Consider the following 18,465-nt stretch of genomic DNA (forward strand, 5'->3'; position numbering starts at 1 on the left):
TGATGGACCCATGACCTGCGTTGTGTTTAGGTCATGCACCTTGGTAGCTTTCATGATGATGGGTTTGGAAGACTGCAAGTTACAAGGGAGGTCTGAATATCAAATGCACCGTAAAATGGCAAGACAGAACAGTAATCAAATCAGAACTACATGGTATCACAAGCCCTGCAACCTGGTATCATCAAAAAGATTCCAAACGCCAACGTAAGCTGATTGAACGTGACAACAACGACCCTAGATGCTCTGCTCCATCTCCGTGATATAAAGCTTGATGTGGCTCTCCATCTTGAGGTACTCATCATGGGCAGCGTGCACCTCGTTCTCAATGTTGTCCTTGAGTTCAGCCATCTTCTTTTCCGTCTGCTCGATGCGTACTCGCCTCCTCTCCATTTCACGCCCTTTCTCCCCTCGCTCCTCGGTCAGCTTCGCGTGCGTCTCTCGTAGCTCCTCCATCCGCTTACGCGCACGTTCCGCCTCCTCGTCGCCCTTGGTCTTGAGTTTGCCGGTTCGTGCGTTGATGTTGCCTAGCTGCTTCTGGAGGAGACGCTCTTGTCGTTCGACATCCCGGACGTTGTTGCTTCGATCTGCCAATGCGTCTCGGTGTCTTGATGCCTTTGCCAACTCCTCCTCCTCGCGTGATAGATCGGCTTGTACATCTGTGAGTAGTCGTGTACACGAAGTAACATCAGTCGCAACTACAGCGAAGGAGTCAGTAGACGTTTGAAGGGCTCGAGCACGACGGTCTAGCATGTCGATCTGGGTCTTGTCTCCAGTGAGGCGGTCGCTTAGGTCTCGCAGTGATTCTTCCAGCGCTGTCGGGCTCTGTTGTGTGTAAGGCTTCAGTTTTACAACCTCGCGCTGCACATTCTCCTTGTTCTCGACCCTCTGCTGCAAGAGCTTCTTCAGCCTATCTTGCTCGGCTTTAGCACGCTCGAGTTTCTCTGCAACCGCCTCTTGACCCCTCTTCAGCTCCAGCAGCCTGCTCTTGAGCTCGTTGTTGCGCTTTTCCTTCTCTTGCATGAGCCTTTGTGTCGCCGCACGGTTGCGCTCAAGCTCGGCCAATTGCATTTCCTTTGCCTGCTTGTCATCATATAGTTGTTCGATTCGTAGTTTCGTGCGCTCCGCCTTGTTAAAGTGCTCATCTATGATCTCGGTTTGTGACTCCCGGAAGCGGATGAAATTAATCATGTAAGAGAAGATCTTGACTAGGCGACCGTGGGTAGGCTTGTAAAGGTCGTTGAAAGTGAAGTCGTGAATGCCGCACTGAGCTCGTTAGTACTGGCAGGAAGGCCCGAATTCAGAGGCACTCACTTCGCGAAGAAGTTTCCTCAGGATGACAAAAAAAGCCATCAGGTCCCTTGTGTCGCTTGTATAGAGCCTCTCCGCGTCGCCACCACACATGTCTTCGGCGGCAGCGCGCATGGCCGGCGCAACAACTTCGCGTGTTGTGTTCATGAGTAGCTCGGCGAGCCATTCGAAGACCTTCTGGATGATTTGGGGATTCGGCTTCTGTAGATCTGAGACGGAAAACTGAATTCCGATGTCCGAGATGCAGCCTGCAATTTCATGATCGGGCTATATCCGTCAGTAATGTGCAACTTTGAGCGAAATCTGCGCCCATACCAGAGTCATAAATGCGTCGTGTTCGTTGACGGGCGGCGCACGTTGGTTGTGCTGAGTCGTTCGCGCCATACTCATGCGCCCGTTGTAAGACATATTGGATTATTGCGCAATCTCAGTCGGATGTGAGTGTCTTAGTCGTGTAGCGTAGGGCTGTTCGCTATCGTGGGGTGGTATTGTTCAGGCGGTGGGCGGTGTTTGTTTACAGGGTCCAGCAGTTTGTTGGCATAGAAGGAGCGACCTCGGGTGCCGCCCTTCCGGATACAGTATCGCGTAACAGCGCATCGATCCATAACTCCACCGACAGCTCACACATTCTCCATCAGTTTGTACAAGATAAGCAATGCCCGTAGCCGCTATACGCGTCTCCACTTCTATGGACGTACGATGCAAAACATTCGCCTTTCCTGCTTCTGAACATCTAGCCAATAGAAAACGCTGATTATCAAGCCTGATTGGTCTGATGGGAATGATGCCCACACAGCAGATAGGACCGCAAGTGAGCAGATCATGGCTCTCTAGTCTTCTTCAATATTCACCAAGTACTCATTCTTTCTTATGCAAACTGAACGAGTGCGAAAGAACTGATGCAGGACGAATATCGAAGTTTTTGCGGGCAACCCGACTCTCCATGGACAAGCGCAACACCTGTTCGTGTGTGAAACAGACCTGAGATTGTCTACATTCTCATTACTCGAGGCAATGTACGAGGTAACTGCAATACTCGAGATGTAATGAGCGACGGTCAGACATCTTACATGGCAAATATCTTGTAAAGTTTGGATTGACGAGTACACAATATAAGGTTGCCCAGGTCAGATTTAGGCTACGAGCTCGCAGTCTCATTGGAGACATAAAATCATACACAAAACTTTCCGATATGTAAAGACTCACGTATGTCGGAGTGATGGACACACACAGTTGCAATGTTTTGTGTATTGATACATCTCCACGTAAAAGCATGAGCGCAGATGTCAATACCAGAACCAAATAACCGTACTCGGGGATACTGGATTCAAAGCCGGGTTGAAGACTGTACTGATTCTGGATAAAAGATAGAGGAAACTTTCTCCAGGTAAGCAAAGGGCAAGCAAGTATCAGAATTCGTATCGAAATAAGCAGGAAATGAGGCCTCCAGGACGCAAGTCTGGCGAGATGAAGGTTGCCTCCTCAATTCATGGTGCGCGCACACCAACCACCATATGAGCTTTCTTCAGGCGATGCACTCGTACGGTTTCAAGCTTGTTACTACCGTGCTGGCATGTTTTGTTTCGCATGGTTGGTGGGGTAGCTAAATGCCCATTGTTATTTGTGCGTGGAGCCAACCTCTCGCGAGCTACGGAGCTTCCACAGCGTCCATGCAAACGAGTATTACCTGACTGTCGTAGCTGCTATGTTACGTGCAAGGTTCCGACTGTGGTGAATATGTCTACACGGCTCAGGATCGCAGAAGGTCCAACTCGATTGGCCATGTTCCATTGGGGTCAACTCCAAAGGTGGGGTGGAGTCAGATCTCGGTACCAGAGGCCTAGCTAATGCCTTTCCTGCATCTGCTAAGATCTTAATCAGATATATCGTCCAAACCTTCCTATCGTGGACGATGGATGCGATGGACCAAAAATTGATGACACCCACCCTATTTTTGAAGTCTGGTAGTGCGTTTCGTGCTCGAACCGCTTGGTTGACTTGCGAGAACGTCAAGTAGGTAAGTTTAGCCTCATTGTTAGGCGCCGATCTCTCGATAGTGTTGGATCTGGACACGTGCAAGCGTATGGTTTTAGGCTACGGCACGCTATGCGTTTCCCCAGACAAGGGAAACCTGCATGCTAGACGTAGCTGTGACGTTTTTCGGTCCCTGCAAATATGTTCCAGACGTCCACAGGTGGTGCGGAATACCAATGACACAAGAAGCGGAACCAAGTGCAGATATTGCAACAGGCTGTACGAAGATACAAACGAGGCAAGATAGGACAAAACACAGCATCGTGCACTTGAAACACGAGCTTGCCACGCCTAGGTGGTTTCACGGCCTGAGAGTCTTGGAAGGACCGTTAGTTTTCAGACGAGAACTCAAAGCATGTGACTAGCCGTTTTTCCCGCCCGACAACGGTGCAGTCCGCAACGATAAGGAATCCCCGCGGAACGAATAGGACAGGTGCATGCTGGAGACACGGGTACCTGAGTGGAGGAGCGCACGACATTGTTGTCGACGCTCTTCTGGCCGGGACAGCTGCAGGAGGATTCGAAATCCCTGGCTAGACAATTGCGCCGTTGGCCTGCAAGACCGACGTGGCTGTCCATGTCCCGCTGAATTTTGGATATTCGATACTTCCCGCAGCACGGTAGCATGCACGGTACCGTCGCGAGGTGTGTTGTCGCTGCAGAGGCCCTGGGCCTGACGAGATATGTTTTTTCCAGGTCATCGTCATTGAAGTGGCTCGTAGCCATGCGACCAGCTGAGAATGTTGGTCGAGAGATTGAGCTGTCCATGTCCTGGCCAGGCTGGGGCGCGTGATTGGCAGCTGGCTTGATGAGCGAAGCCCAGCTCCTGGGTGTGGGTGGCGTTCGGCGTTCGTGTCGAAGAGGCACTAGGCAGCTTTTAACGACAGGGCCTTTGAGCCGAGTTCATCGGCGCCGCCATGTCGAGATCGACCGGACGGCGTGGCAGAGTTTGGTTGTGGCAGACTTGTCGTGGTTCAGTGTTGGGCGGCGCAGGTCACAGACAGCGACGATGCCGTGGTACGGCATGGAGCACCGGGGCAGAAGCAAGGAGAAAGTGCTATCGTAAAAGCAGTTACAGTCGCGCGACGGACAGGGCTGGCAAATGCCCGAAACAAAAGAAAGTTATTTTGGTGTGCCTGGTGGTGGGGATCGACATCAGCGAGGGTCGAGCCCACCAAACCAAGCCCTGAAGGCACGCCTGCACTGTGCAAGCCTGTTAGGAGTACGAGCGGATCGTCCCTTACATCACACACAGGCTGTGGCAGGGCATTCACAACCGGCGTCCTCGCTCGTTCCCACCTGCCTTCACATTCACATTCCTCCCCTTCGCCGTCCCTGACCTGACCTGACCTGACATCGCATTCACACCCACCCGCTCCAACGTTCGCGCCAAGAGCTACCCGTCGCCCCATCCAGCCCGCCCATCAATATGCAGCCCAACCGACCGTGCAGCCAGACTCCCGTATTCAGATAGCACGCATTATCGCTATCACGCACACACACGCACACGTCACGCCCGCGCCGCCCAACGCGACGGCCGCGACTCAACGCTCAACTGCATTTCTTTTCGACAGTCGCCGCTGCCCTGACGCCCGCTCTCTCGCAGCTCCATGTGGCTGTTTGGGCGAAGACGCAGAAAGGCCGCTAAGTTCAAAGACGGACCCACTGAGGTTACAGACAGGAAGCGGCCTGTCGCAGAGCAAACCAACACGATTCAGACCAGCAATGGACCGCGACGAGGGCCTAGCCAGCGCCAGCGCCGCAGAAGGGGTAGTTCACGCTCCACTACCGCCTCGATGCGCGACGTTGAAAAGTCGCTTCCCGAGCCCGCCTTTGCGAAAGAGTGGCCCCCGTCGAGCGCCGAAGACATCACCGCCCTGCCCAACCAGCACCGCCTTGCTCACAGCCCGCACCTGCGCCCAATAACGCAGGAACACGCCGGCATCCCCTACAACTTCCACTCCTCGCACTCCCACCAAAGCCTGCCGCCCTCTGCAAAGGACCGTGGCAAGCTCCAGCGACCCCAGTCCATGCGCAGGGATCCGCCTACTGACTCTTCCCTGGTCCGCCGCAAGTCGAGCAAGAGGCGAAAAGAACATGATCACGTCCGCGAGGAGGAGATCCGCGCCATGTCATTCCCCATGCCTCAGAAACGTCCCGCTGCCAACTCTGGAGGCATGCTCCGCCGCGACAGCAAGAAGGTCAAGGGCGCCCTGAACCACCGTTTCGAGCGTCCCACGTCCAACGTATCGCTGCCCCTCGAAAACTCCATCCATTCATCCATGTCGGGCAATTCAGAGAACCGTGCCTTCCGCGTGAGTGCACTCGACATGTTCTCACCACGGCCAACCATCCGCGTCTCCGTCGGCTCCAACTACTACGGCAGTGACCGCATGTCACCCAACACCTACAGCGAAAAGTCCACACGTCGACCCATCAGCAGCAGTGCAGACGAGAAGGCGAGCAGGAGGACAAGCCGCATCGACGACCTCGCCGACGAACTCGATGCCGGTGCCTTACGCGATATCCTAGAACGAGACAAGAGACGGAGAGAAAAGAAGGCAAAGGCTGACCAGGAGCGGTTACGGAGAAGACTAGAACGTCGTACAGAGAAACAGAATGCCATTGAGGCAAGAGGAACGCCTGCCACCCCCCGCAAGGAGGGTACAGGCATGGTTGGTCTTGGTATCGAGCGAGAGGCGCCTGCTCCCATGGAAAACGTCCGCCCATTTACACCACCTCAGCCGCAGCGGCTGAACATGCCTGTCACGCCTCGTACCAATGACAATACCCAGCTGCCGACACCGCTGGAAAGCCCTACTGAAGAGCCTGTAGTATCTAATGCTCGGGAAATTCGTTACTCAAAAGGCAGTGCTTCCGCACACGTACATACCCGCGGCCCATCCAACGCCTCGATTCTACCCGAGCTCATCTCGGAGAAGCTCGCAAACGATATGCCTGTAGACTCTATTGAGCATGGACCCGATCCCACTCGAAGCGGCTCGCTGCATCCCATTGACACCACCGATACCTTTGTCACTTCAAAGCCGGGCTCTTCTACACGCCGGCGTAGCTCAGAGGGCAGACGTATGGGTGTATTTGCATCACTATTCCGACGAGGGAAGCGCAATTCACAAGAACAAGCACGACCCACGCCATCCGAAATCTCCTTTTCCAACACTTCGCGCGAGTCCATGTCTCGCCAACCTCTCCCAGCTCATTTGGTTGGAACGGCACCTCCTACTCAACCTATCCAAATTCGGAGACCTTCCAGCGTACCCCGACGGACAATGTCCAAATTTAGAGAGGATCTCCCAGAATTTCCTCTATCACCCCCAGATTCACGCGTGCAGTCACCAGAAGTCCCCTCAACGAGCATCATTGCTGCCCGCCGAAGAAGCCAACATCTTTCAGAACTCCAGGTTGGGTCGCTTCCCGGAGATCGATCTGATTCTCCTGTCAGTCCAGGTGCACCCATCAACGTCATGTCACAATCGCTCGCCTCAGTCGACTCCGAGGGATCTTGGCTCTCTGGCCGACCACCAAAGCGATCGTCAAACAGATCGCAGATGCGCTCCAGTCTGACGTCTTCTGCCGCGCTACGGAACGACGATTTCAATGCGTCCTACGAGGAGTTGGGCATGGCCGACGATGAATACTTCAAGAGATTGACCCCGCTGCCAGACCACAGAGGCCGATCCCCTTATGCAAGCGACGATCGGGGACGCAAGGCTAGCAGCACGCTTATGACGCTAGATGCTGCGGCTGAGTCCGACGAGGAGGTTGCGCCTCCATCCGAAGACCTGCCACCTGCTCAAGAAGGAGAATTCGTCCAGAACAGTGTCGGTCGTCAGCCTACCATTATCCACCGTCGGCCCCGCGTCAAGTCTACTGAAGGCCTCCTCAGCATGTTTCTAGACGACACGGAGGATACATCATCCAAGGTTGCCGATGTTGGGCAAGAGTCACCAGACTCAGGCTCACCAACTTCGCCAACGTCGGAGGAACCAGTGCTGGTACAGCGCGCTAAGAGCGTCGATCTCGGTAAAGGCCATGGTCACGTTCGTCACCTCAGCGCTGGTTCCGCAAGACTTCTAGATATCCAGAAGCGATCGGGTACACCAGTACACGGCCGGTCGCCCAGGATGTCTGAGCAGGAGTAAAACACCCGTTCCTAACGATTGATTTCTTCCAGGAACATGCATGCATGCCAGCCACGCCATTCATTTTGCTTTCCTTTGTATCCTGTCACTCCTTTACATTTCCTTACATGTCTCTCCCCTAACTCCAGCCAGTCATTCGAATTTCCTTACCTGTTTGTTGCTTTTTTCTGGCTTGGCTGCATGCGTTCCTGGACCAATCGACCGTTCGGATGGACGTGCTCGCTCGGATTACTCCACTGGATTTGGATCATCTTCCAGACTGCATGCATAGCGTGGCGTTGGCATTTGTTTCAAAGTTTGTTTTTTTCTGCGTGATACCACAAGCTGCCTGGGGCTGCTTCTGTGATACCCTCTTTTCGGGTTGTGTTCTTTTGGGCGTGTAAGGAAATATCTGTAGTATATAGACGGGCTTGAAGCCTGGATTTGGGTCATATGGACTGCCACATTGTATAAGGTTTAGTTAGGGCAGATACCACGAGCATGGCGTCGAGAAGATGCTGCGTTCACCACTCTTTATGAAGAGAGCTTAGTTTAAATCAGCTGTATCAGCTTTGTATATTCTCACACTGGATCTCGAATAAGCCTTTCAGTGTTCTGTGACGTAGTGCGCACGTGTTTGAGCGATTCCACGTGGTGATGCTGGGGTACATGCAAGGGGTCACAGTAATTCTATAATGCGTCGCGCAACACAGAGCAGACTGCTACATGGCTATAGTGTACATGGCAGCCAAGTTTGCCCCGTTGTTGTCTTCGTTGGCCGTATCCGGTATTGGAGGCTGTACACAAGAGGCATGTTGCCGTCGCCTTGCCTAACGAAGAAGGCAGACCCTGGTGGGGCAAATCGGGCGGTCGGGCAAGCACGTCATCTATCATGGCAGCCCCTCTGCGGCGCAAGTGTACAGTAATCCGCGCTTTATCATCATAACGCCAGACCTAAGAACCCTTTAGAAACCCTACTCCATCGACCATCCCGAATACACACAAATCCTTGATATTGTAAGTCACGCCTTTCCTATCTCCGCTCACATTCCCCGGCATCTCTACGAGTCTTCGATTTGCGCAGGGACTCGAACGGCTTTGCCGAAAAATAAGCGCATCAGAATTGTTATCGGCAACGGCGGCCAGTTGAGTCCATCAGCCGAGTTCTTTGAAATCGCCCTTCCCCTGCTGTCTAACCACGCTTCTACATATACTATGTTTGCACCGTCGTCTTTCAGAGCTACCAGAACACTGCTCACATCTGCGCGCCTGCAAACAGCTATCAACCCCACATCTACCGCAAACCTCTACCGACCACTCTTCACCCAGAAGTTCTTTTACAACACCGCCAAAATGAGCGAAGACCACAAGGGCGTACACAACCTCAAGAAGTAAGTTGACTTGCTGTCGCATCGCACATGCGATGCACGACGTCATATCCGCTGAACATGTACTGACGTGACGGCATTGTAGCAAGGAGCAGTTCGAGGAGGTCATGGCAGTCAAGGACAGCCTCATGGTCGTCGACTGCTTCGCGACATGGTGCGGCCCTTGTAAAGTGATTGCTCCCCAGGTCGTCAAGTAAGTCCTGCCCGGCCGTGAAAACCACCCGCCGCTAACCCTTTGTTAGGTTCTCTGAGAAGTACCCCAACGCGCGCTTCTACAAGCTCGACGTCGACGAAGCCTCCGACGTTGCAGGTGACCTCGGTATCCGCGCCATGCCTACCTTCATCCTTTTCAAGAACGGAACCAAGGTCGCCGAGGTCGTTGGCGCCAACCCCAAGGCTCTCGAGACCGCTATCCAGAACAACATCGATGCATAGAGCGCACAATCGAAGCCGCCCCGCAAATACAGACGATCGCATCCAGCACCAGACTAGGCTTGGACATTGAATAGAGGGTTGCTGTTTTGTTGAGGGTCAAATCATGGGCAGCAGGTGGCCGAATGGAATTATGATAACGTTTTTCAAATACCAACCGCTACATTCTCACATGTCACAAACCCAACTTGGACTCGCTCAATGATTAACTCACGCGCCTGCTCAAGAAAACAAAAAAGTTGATACATTGTTAACCATTGTGACACTGGCGTGGTGGCGTTGGCAATAGCGCACTGGAAACCTCGTTTGCAGTCTGTTTGAAGAGGGAATGAATCCGACAGCATTCTGAGCAGTATGCGATGCGCATGCATTCGAAAAAGAAAACTGAAGATTCACAAGCTCTCAATCCATGCCCAAACCTCTTCCGCACCTCTTTCCCACTCAATATGATTCTGCAAATGATGCGCTACCCCTTTCACCACTTTGAATATAACACCGCCCCATTCTTCATCACCGTTTTCCATGACACGCATATCATACTTGCTGATACCATCCAATTTTCCAGATCTGACGCAATCGTACAACGCAGCACGGTAACGTTTCGCTGCATCAAGTAATACTGATGGTGTGCAGAGGACGTCTAACTCTGCCGTTAGAACCAAAAATCGTGGCATAACGGTAGTTCTGCTTCCATCTTCTTTAGTCGAAAGTTGCAACTTCCATCCGGTAATAGACTTGAGTACGTCTGGTCCAGTCACGAAAGGGAAGAGTGCTTGCATCGGCCAGCCCATAGATTCGTAGGGGCTGAGAAGGCGTTCCAAATCTTTGACGACGGAAGTCGGTGTTGAGGGTGAAAAGAAGGCATCGTGAACCTGCTTGGTTGTCGCTAAAACGTATCTTGGGTGCATGAAACGGTAAAGGAAGTTCAGCGGTGCAGAAAGAACCCAGAATTTATAGCATGTCCACCTGTTTTCCAGTCAATATCCACAAGCTACACCAGCACAGAGATGGACTTACGATCCGAATCCTGGTACCGCAGCAAACATACAGAAACCCTGGACCCTCAACAACCCTCTACTTAGCACCCACTGACTAAGCGCTCCCCCCGCCGAATGTGCGATCAACACGACACTAATCTTCTCCGCAACTTTTCTCCGCTCACCCTCGAGTCTCTCGACTTCCTTAACGCCTGCTACAAGGTCTTCTGCAATGCAACCTCGACTTGTGAAATACATCTTCCAGAAGCCAGGATACCAGCTGCCGCCATGTCCACGATAGCTCACAGCATAGCAAGGATATCCACGAGATGAGAAGAAGAGCATATATGAAATCCAGATAGCAGCGCAGCCGAAGCCGCCATGGGCGAAGAAAAGAGGTGGTTTGGTGGACGGGGATCGAGGGAGGGCTGAAAGGAGCTCGAGGGAACCGGACGGGGTTGCGATGTAGGTTCTTCTTATGCCATCTGGCACTCGTGTGGGAGGCGGTGGGTTGGGATTTGGCGCGCGCCATTGCAAGGCGAAGGGCCCGAATGGCATCTTGATCTTTCTACAAGCGAGAAAATGTGTCGGATGTTTCAATAAACGATGCTTATATTCACGAGAAACAGTGAGTCAATGGTGTTTGGCCTTCTTGCATGCGGTCACACAACTAGTATTAGTAATGCTTATGTCAATGCCATTTATGTGTGTAACAGCTATTCAGCCGCACACGCTGTAGCCTAGGCAAAGTGAACGGTGGCATTGTAAGATGTGACGCTAGATTGGGTTCGGGGATTCCAGTGGGGAGCACATCGCTACTTTCAGGATCGGGTATGATCGCATGATGCTTGCTTGTATTTGCGCATATGGAACTGAAAGTTGAGGTTTCCGAGTTTGGGTCAAAGAAGAAGGCGGATTTATGATGCCTAGTGGGGTCGTATCAGTTCGTAGTAACACCACTGGATACTCCATCATCTTTGCAACTTGTAGTCATCTAAATACATTGTCGACTGGTCTTCTTGGTCTTTCCATTGTTCCTCAGCCTGGTTCGACTTGAAATACAGAAGGGGTTATGGTGTGCGAAGACACTGGTCGTATGTACATGGTATGGCGCTTTTGCACTAGCATCTTCTTCGACGCATCTCGCGCTGCTGTTCAACTTTAAATTCTCCGCAGTCTCAATAATTGCCAAATCATATCAGTCGTTCGAATGCAGTTTCCTTGTTAGCCAGCGTTCTTCATTGGTCTTTCTGCTGGCGCTCAAACTCTCGGCCCCGACGAAAGGGGTTGTGACCTTTCATCCAGCGCCAGACGCGATTCCGCTTCGAATCACTACGTTGCATACCTGAGACCATCTGCAAGCCGCCGAGAGCTGGCTGGTACATGTCAACACTGATGGTTGGCACACGTTCAGGTGTGCCGTAGTGTTCAGGCATAGTTGGCTCGTATGCAAGAACAGGCACGTGCGAATTGGAGATGATGTCAGGTTGTGAATGTTTGTAATTTGGCTTAATTGCAGATTTAGGGTAGGTCAGAGCATTAGCAGCTGCGGAGTGTCGTTCCGGAACAGTCAGATATGATTCTTGAAACTGGGTATCGACTTGCTGCGGTTCGTGTTCGTTGTGAAAGTTTTCAGGGAAACAGGAATCCGGCTCGATGACAGGAAGGTCTTGATCAGAATCATACTCGGGTGGTGGCGCGGGTAGTGGGTGGTCTGATCGGAGATAGTCTTCTGTTGTCGGCCGACGTATGTTGCTCCCATTGTTATGCATAGCACCTGCTGACCGTCCTTCAATGCATTGACCGTGTATCGGATATGGCGGTGATTGAAGGAGGTCCTGATCTCTTCTGCTCTCAGCAAGTATTGACTTAACATACTTGTTGTGGTCGGGCATGTCGATGGGATGCTGTCGTTCCGTAGACCCCATGTCGCACATGAAAGTATCGTATGTGTATGACAATGGTTGTGGCTGACTGATGATGTTCTCCATAGCAGTTTCAGACTGACTTTGTGGGCCAGTTTCATCTTCAGAACTATCATCTCTGGGATATCGGTTTGTTCGCACAGTCGGCCTTGTGATAGCAGAGAAGGGTGGCGGTGGTAACGGCCTTAATGTTGTATATACAGCCGAAGAATTATTAGAGCCCTTCATCGGCGAGGTCGTACTAGGACGTGACAAAGGAGATGAAGCTCTCGCTGCTGATGTCGTGTGGAATGCATTCATGACCTGTGTGTCTTACTCAGATAACCTGTCACTATCTTGCAGTGATGGAAGCTACAGATTCGACTCACAAATCTGCTGAGTCAAGGCTAGACGATTGCTTGTCTGGTTGAATAACAACTTGGTAGTGGAGACTAGATGTACCGTAGGGTGACGTAGCACAGTAAAGGCGTCGTGAAAGCCTAACATGCTCATGGTGGAGACAAAGCAAGCCGTTACTGTGAATAAAGTAACGCGACCTGCAGCCGCCCGATCTAGCAGATTCACTGTACTGCAATGCTGTCAATACTTGAACAACGCTTCGCTAGGTAAGACCATCAATATGGAGAATCTGTCACATCCTGACATTATGCGCTTGTTCCGAGTCTAAGCGCCAACGGCTGAGCTTCCAGAGACCGACAGACGCTGAATGTTCCATTTTAGTATTCACAAGTTGCTTGTACCCTGATGCATGTCTTCTGAACCTACGAAAAATGGACGTCGTCAACTCCATCTTCCGCCATCCTACCCAAGTCTACACCTAGCCGCCATACACTCTCCACTCATTCAAAATACTGAAAATGTCCGTTATACTATACCGGCACCTACTACCAACAGTCGATGGGACAACGCTCAAGAGTACAGGTGGAGAGTACAGCGAGCGCCTCAAGTCGATCCCCGCTTTGATAGTTCTATCATAGACGCAGAGCAACATGCCGAGTTCTGGGTGCGGAAGCTTGTCCTGGCCATGGTCAATCTCGAGGACATCAAAGATCCCACAGACTCGAGCGCAGCCAAGTTATTTCGTCCGGAAGCGTACGACTCCCTACTCCTCGAAGCAACATGTCGTGAGATCTTCCCAGCGTTGATCGACCGGTGCAAGAATGGCTTCCGAGGACCAGCGCAATTCAACAAAGCGCTAAAACCTTACCGAGGCCTCGAAGGTGATGCCGATGCGACATGCGCACAACGTTTGCAGAACGTAGTGAACGCACTGCTATGGAACAAAAGAGTCGTGAAAGACGTGTTATTCGAAGACTGGAAGATCCGATTACTTGTGAACCACCCTTTGGCTTATGATAGAGAAAAGGACTCGCAGAAGGGCTCGAACGATCAGCGAAGAAGACGACTAGAATCTGAAAGAGAGAAGCTGCGGAGAACTGAAGAGGAGCTGCTCGCTTATCGCTCGGATTTGAAAGGACTGTAGTGGCGACAGCAGAGTGGTGGAGGGGCGGATGCATGTGTGGTAGGACGCCCGGGTATCTCGGTATGTCTGAACTACGGTTATCAGTAACGACGCAAACAGCTCGATGTAGTCAACACCCGAAGCAATTGTTATCTACCAAAAAAGCATTTCTAGGCGTACACCATGTTTCGTAGGTTTACCAACCGTCAGCAACGTAGGCCTAGGTCTTCACCGTGTCTGTGAGGTGGAAGGCGAAGGTGGTTGCAACAGCTCGAGAGCAGTCTTGATGGCCATTTCATACTGGGCAATTTGCGCGAGCACCGTGTAGATGAAGTTGCAAATGCTTTTGGGTCGCTGTACGGGTGGGCGGGTGAGAGGAGTTTACACCAGTCAAAAGCTGCTTAGCTGAGCGGGGTGTGCTTGGCGCTCACAGGCTGAGGGTGCGGCTTGCTTCGTCCTTCATTCTCGACCCTCAAAGCTGTTATGGAACCTTCTTTCCCTTCTGCACCTGGTTTCGTACCTATTCATCCCACAGCGTTTGTTCATGCCAGATGTATGAGTATGACAATCTTGCCTACTTCACCAGCATCGAGTGTTCACTGAGAGTCTACTGCGACGATACCCGATGATCTCTTACACATTCAGGGGTGAAGCCATGGTAAAGATACTCTTTCGCGTTTTCTTGGGCAATGCGCACGCGACTTGTATCTTCTGCGTAAGGATTGCCACATTGCTTGATGAGGAAGGTCGCGGTATAGAGTAGGGATGTCAAGATATTGTCAGATCTTGGGTCTTTTACAGCCTTGGATTGCTATCAGGTGGCCAACAGCCCCTCTACATCTCTTTGACACGTTTCATTGGATATTACGTGCTTGGCCTGGCGAAGTGGTGCTTGCCAAGGTCAGATTGCAAACGTTCAAGAATGGCGCAGGCTTAGTATCGCTCGGCGCCAACCGCATATCCGGATACCCAAGAAATCCAAGAAAGCAGGATGAAATTCGAGCGAGTACCGAACGTCGTCCAGAGAAGATTATCTCTGGGCGATCAGGGTAGTGGAAGGGTTGTTTGGTGCCGAGAACGTCGTGAATGGGAATACAGTTCCACGACTTTGCTGAATGAGGCAGCTCGAAAATGAAAGGAATAAGGCGTAGAGCCTTATATAACGAGTATGTAACAGTGATCCGGACAGTACTATCGCATTCTCACTTGTCGCCATGTCTACAGGCGCCAACCTGGAGATAGTTGATGCCGCTCTGGCAAATGTGCACGCCCCTCACAACAACACAAGGGGCAGTATGAGTCTGGAAAAGCATGATAAGTTTGTGTCGACTTCTGAGAGCCTTCTTGGCCCTAATGGCGAGCAATACCCTACCGATGAAGACTGGCAACAGCTCCGCCGCGTATATGGCAAAGTCAACTGGATGAGTACGTGCATTTTCCTCACGAGGCTTTGTGTAGCATGTGCTAACGTCTGATACTACTATTAGTCTACGTTATTGGTATTGTGGAGATGTGTGAGCGTTTTGCCTACTACGGAACCACCGCGGTATTTGTCAACTTCATTCAGAGAGACCTGCCTACTTCAGGACCTTTCCCGGAAGCAGGCGCTGCAGGTGATGGGCAGCCTGGCGCACTTGGAATGGGCCAGCGCGCTAGTACTGGCCTCGTCCAATTCAACTCCTTCTTCTCCTACATCATGCCCCTAGTCGGTTAGTATGCTCTGTGTTCAAGAGCGATCATCGTACTAAATCCTTTCTCTAGGCGGATGGGTTGCAGATGAATACTGGGGAAAATTCAAAACGATCTATTTTGCGATTGGAGTCGCAACCCTCGGACATGTCTTGATCATCATCGCCGCGATCCCTCAGGTTATGGGGCCAAACCCCGAAGGAGCTCTTGCCTCATTCATCCTAGGGTTGATCTTGTTTGGAACCGGCGTGTAAGTCTCGCTAGAATGAGCACTTATGAGACACATACTGAATTCTTCAAATATAGGGGCTTCTTCAAGTGCTGCATATCTCCATTGATTGCGGAGCAGTATGAGGCCAGCCACCCGCGAGCTTTCATTCGCACCGAACCAAACGGAGAACGAGTTATCGTCGATCCAGGGATCACCTACTCCCGAGTTTACATGCGCTACTACCTTCTGATCAACGTTGGAGCACTTGTTGGTCAAGTTTCCATGGGTAAGCAGTTTGTCAATGAATCGTACGTTGTCTAGGAGCTAACCTTCAATGCAGTGTACGCAGAGAAATACGTCGGGTTTTGGCTTTCTTTCACATTGCCAACCATTCTCTTCGCCCTCTGCCCACTTCTGATGCTTGCTTTCAGTAAGCATTACGTCAAGAAGCCTCCGCAGGGTGACGTGCTTGTCAAATCGATGAGAACGTATGGCTTGGTTCTGAAAGGGCGCTTCTCGCTCAATCCTGTACAAACGTGGAGGAACCTTTCTGATCCAAACATCTGGGATGCTGCGAAGCCAAGCAAGATCGCAAACAAACCAGCATGGATGACTTTCGATGACGCGTGGGTGGAGGAAGTTCGACGTGGCATCAAAGCCTGTCAAGTATTCTTCTGGTTGCCGATATTCTGGCTACCTTATGGCCAGATGTGAGTCTCGATACTGTCTAAGATATGAGCCAAACCGGCGCTGACACTGTTCAAGGACTAGCAACCTAGTTTCACAAGCGTCTACTATGAAACTTAACGGTGTACCAAACGATGTAGTGCACAATCTGGTAAGAACTCCGACGTATGAGCTTCGTATCAGCAGACACATACTGACTTCATATACTAAAGAATCCATTCACGCTGCTCATTTCCATTCCGATCTTCGACAAGATCATATATCCAAGGCTTGCCCATTGGGGTATCAATTTCACTCCCTTGAAGAAGATCCAAGCCGGTTTCGCCTGTGCCATGCTCTCCATGGTTGTTGCAGCAGTCATTCAGCACTTTATCTACCAAAAGTCGCCATGTGGAGAATTTCCAACAGATTGCGACCAGCCACCTGACCTTTCGGTGTGGACTCAGGTTCCAGCCTACATCCTCATTGCATTCTCGGAGATCTTCGCATCGATCACTGGATTAGAGGTAAGATCTAGAGTGTATGATGTGCATTCGAGGCATGTGCTAACTTTGAATCTTCAACCTTGCAGTACGCGTACACAAAAGCACCGAAGAATATGCGCTCGTTGGTTACAGGCATGTTTTGGTTTACCCATGCCTTCTCTTCTGCCATTGCGCAAGCCTTCGTACCATTGGCTGGTGATCCACTCCTTGTATGGCTGTACATGAGTATCGCCATCTTGACATTTCTCGGTTGGGTGGGTTTCGCCTGGACCTTCAGAACATTGGACAAAGAGAACGATATGCTTGACAAGCTTCCTGAAGGTGGCTTCCAGTCTAACGCTGAGTACGCCGCGGCGAAGACTGAGAATGCCGAAAGAGCCTGATCTTGCGATCTGGACTTCGAATTCGATTTCGTTGTCGGATCCATACGAAATCTTTGTCGAGCTACTACACGAGTCTGAGACTGGTGAAGATGAGCTCCACGAGCTGGGTATAGCGCGACGTAGCCTGAGTAGGGCATCAAACTTAACAACGAGACGCAATGTATTGTTTAGATAATCCCGATTGGTCGTGTTGTACGAACACGCAGATAGCCGGCCGTTGCACGTTATGTTCTCGAACCAGCCCCTTCTGTTCGCACCATACCAAAATCTGCACGCTTTCGCGCTTATTCACCTCTTCGCAACTATCATAACGAACTCTCTTCCAGGCAGCGAGATATGACACATGTCATTTAGCCGTAAAGTTCATGCTCAATGAAGAGTTTGGAAAGTACATCTCGATAGTGAAAGTCTTCTAACATGAGTTGCACATCGTATCCACTACGGCTGTGCGTCGAACCTTTACTGATATGCTCCCTAAACTCCCTTACTACGTCATCGGATATTGCGCGCTCATGGCTTACGCCCTTGACGATAGGGATAAAGCAGACCACCAGAGGTCCAAGACTCAACAGGCATGCGATGCGACCCGGGAGAGAAATACAAACGTTTTAGCGGCACTCAAGCAGATACTTGTTTAGCTTGATGAGCCGGGAAAGCATGAATGGAAGATATTGTAGGCCTTGCAAAGGTTGAAAGAGATATGTCGAAAGACGATGACGTAACCATAGGCAAGGAGCATAGCATGTGTATATCACAAAAAGGGCTCTGGATGATGACGGTGAACTCGGTTCTGAGGATGTAAAGGCGATGGTCGGAGCTGACAAAAAGGAAGTCATCGATAAAACCACGCTGCCTTACCGACCCGCTCCGCGGCCACCGATACCCTCACAGTCGCGGCCGCACTCGGGGTTTTTGCACTTTATGCCCGCTACCACGGACGAGACTTCGTTATCCGATGGGTATCGAAAAGGCCGAAGGCGAAATTAAAATGGACCATGAGTTTGAAGACTGTCTTGGAATGTTGCGTTCCTCTTTGTCGCACACAGATTAGAGTGTGGAGCGGGAGTCGCCTTCCTGGTAGTGTTCTTTCTAGAGCGCCAGAGCTTAGAAAGCAGCATGTGCACAGAGACAGGATTCTTGATATGCATAGTTTTACCTTCCTTGAGTTAACTACTTGATAAGGTATCCGCCGCCTATCTTTCTAGACCGCTACGTCAAGATTTATTTCCGAACATATACGTCAATTGCGGCGCTCTCTTGGGGAAAGCGCGGTCTCGGGGAGCAAAGGCGCCAGCCATCGGTAGATCGAAAACTCTCTAGCTTTGACCCACCATCGCATCTC

The 18,465-nt window shown here is 51.3% G+C and overlaps 7 protein-coding genes across 7 annotated transcripts; 4 read left to right on the plus strand and 3 right to left on the minus strand.

Moving 5' to 3' along the window:
* Positions 1–234: 234 nt before the first annotated feature.
* On the minus strand, positions 235–1,716 carry GT037_011066 (kinetochore protein nuf2; the record flags this gene model as incomplete). The annotated part of the gene is made up of 3 exons (XM_038936113.1): positions 235–1,263; positions 1,312–1,575; positions 1,624–1,716. 3 exons carry the CDS (start codon positions 1,714–1,716, stop codon positions 235–237), a joined length of 1,386 nt encoding a protein of 461 aa, XP_038781159.1.
* A 3,236-nt stretch (positions 1,717–4,952) lies between these two features.
* GT037_011067 (uncharacterized protein) lies at positions 4,953–7,505 on the plus strand (the record flags this gene model as incomplete). The annotated part of the gene is made up of 1 exon (XM_038936114.1): positions 4,953–7,505. One exon carries the CDS (start codon positions 4,953–4,955, stop codon positions 7,503–7,505), a length of 2,553 nt encoding a protein of 850 aa, XP_038781160.1.
* Positions 7,506–8,699: 1,194 nt separating this feature from the next.
* On the plus strand, positions 8,700–9,307 carry GT037_011068 (uncharacterized protein; the record flags this gene model as incomplete). Its single annotated transcript, XM_038936115.1, has 3 exons — positions 8,700–8,875; positions 8,958–9,065; positions 9,115–9,307. 3 exons carry the CDS (start codon positions 8,700–8,702, stop codon positions 9,305–9,307), a joined length of 477 nt encoding a protein of 158 aa, XP_038781161.1.
* Positions 9,308–9,696: 389 nt separating this feature from the next.
* Positions 9,697–10,839, minus strand: GT037_011069 (uncharacterized protein; the record flags this gene model as incomplete). Its single annotated transcript, XM_038936116.1, has 2 exons — positions 9,697–10,270; positions 10,322–10,839. The coding sequence occupies 2 exons, from the start codon at positions 10,837–10,839 to the stop codon at positions 9,697–9,699; spliced, it is 1,092 nt and encodes a 363-aa protein (XP_038781162.1).
* A 680-nt stretch (positions 10,840–11,519) lies between these two features.
* On the minus strand, positions 11,520–12,434 carry GT037_011070 (uncharacterized protein; the record flags this gene model as incomplete). Its single annotated transcript, XM_038936117.1, has 1 exon — positions 11,520–12,434. One exon carries the CDS (start codon positions 12,432–12,434, stop codon positions 11,520–11,522), a length of 915 nt encoding a protein of 304 aa, XP_038781163.1.
* A 520-nt stretch (positions 12,435–12,954) lies between these two features.
* GT037_011071 (uncharacterized protein) lies at positions 12,955–13,689 on the plus strand (the record flags this gene model as incomplete). Its single annotated transcript, XM_038936118.1, has 1 exon — positions 12,955–13,689. The coding sequence occupies one exon, from the start codon at positions 12,955–12,957 to the stop codon at positions 13,687–13,689; it is 735 nt and encodes a 244-aa protein (XP_038781164.1).
* A 1,193-nt stretch (positions 13,690–14,882) lies between these two features.
* GT037_011072 (peptide transporter ptr2-a) lies at positions 14,883–17,123 on the plus strand (the record flags this gene model as incomplete). The annotated part of the gene is made up of 8 exons (XM_038936119.1): positions 14,883–15,093; positions 15,156–15,377; positions 15,430–15,607; positions 15,664–15,854; positions 15,909–16,278; positions 16,334–16,406; positions 16,468–16,761; positions 16,827–17,123. 8 exons carry the CDS (start codon positions 14,883–14,885, stop codon positions 17,121–17,123), a joined length of 1,836 nt encoding a protein of 611 aa, XP_038781165.1.
* Between the last annotated feature and the right edge of the window lie 1,342 nt (positions 17,124–18,465).

This window comes from Alternaria burnsii (assembly GCF_013036055.1).
Source record: "Alternaria burnsii strain CBS107.38 chromosome Unknown 712, whole genome shotgun sequence".
In the NCBI taxonomy this organism is placed as follows: domain Eukaryota; kingdom Fungi; phylum Ascomycota; class Dothideomycetes; order Pleosporales; family Pleosporaceae; genus Alternaria; species Alternaria burnsii.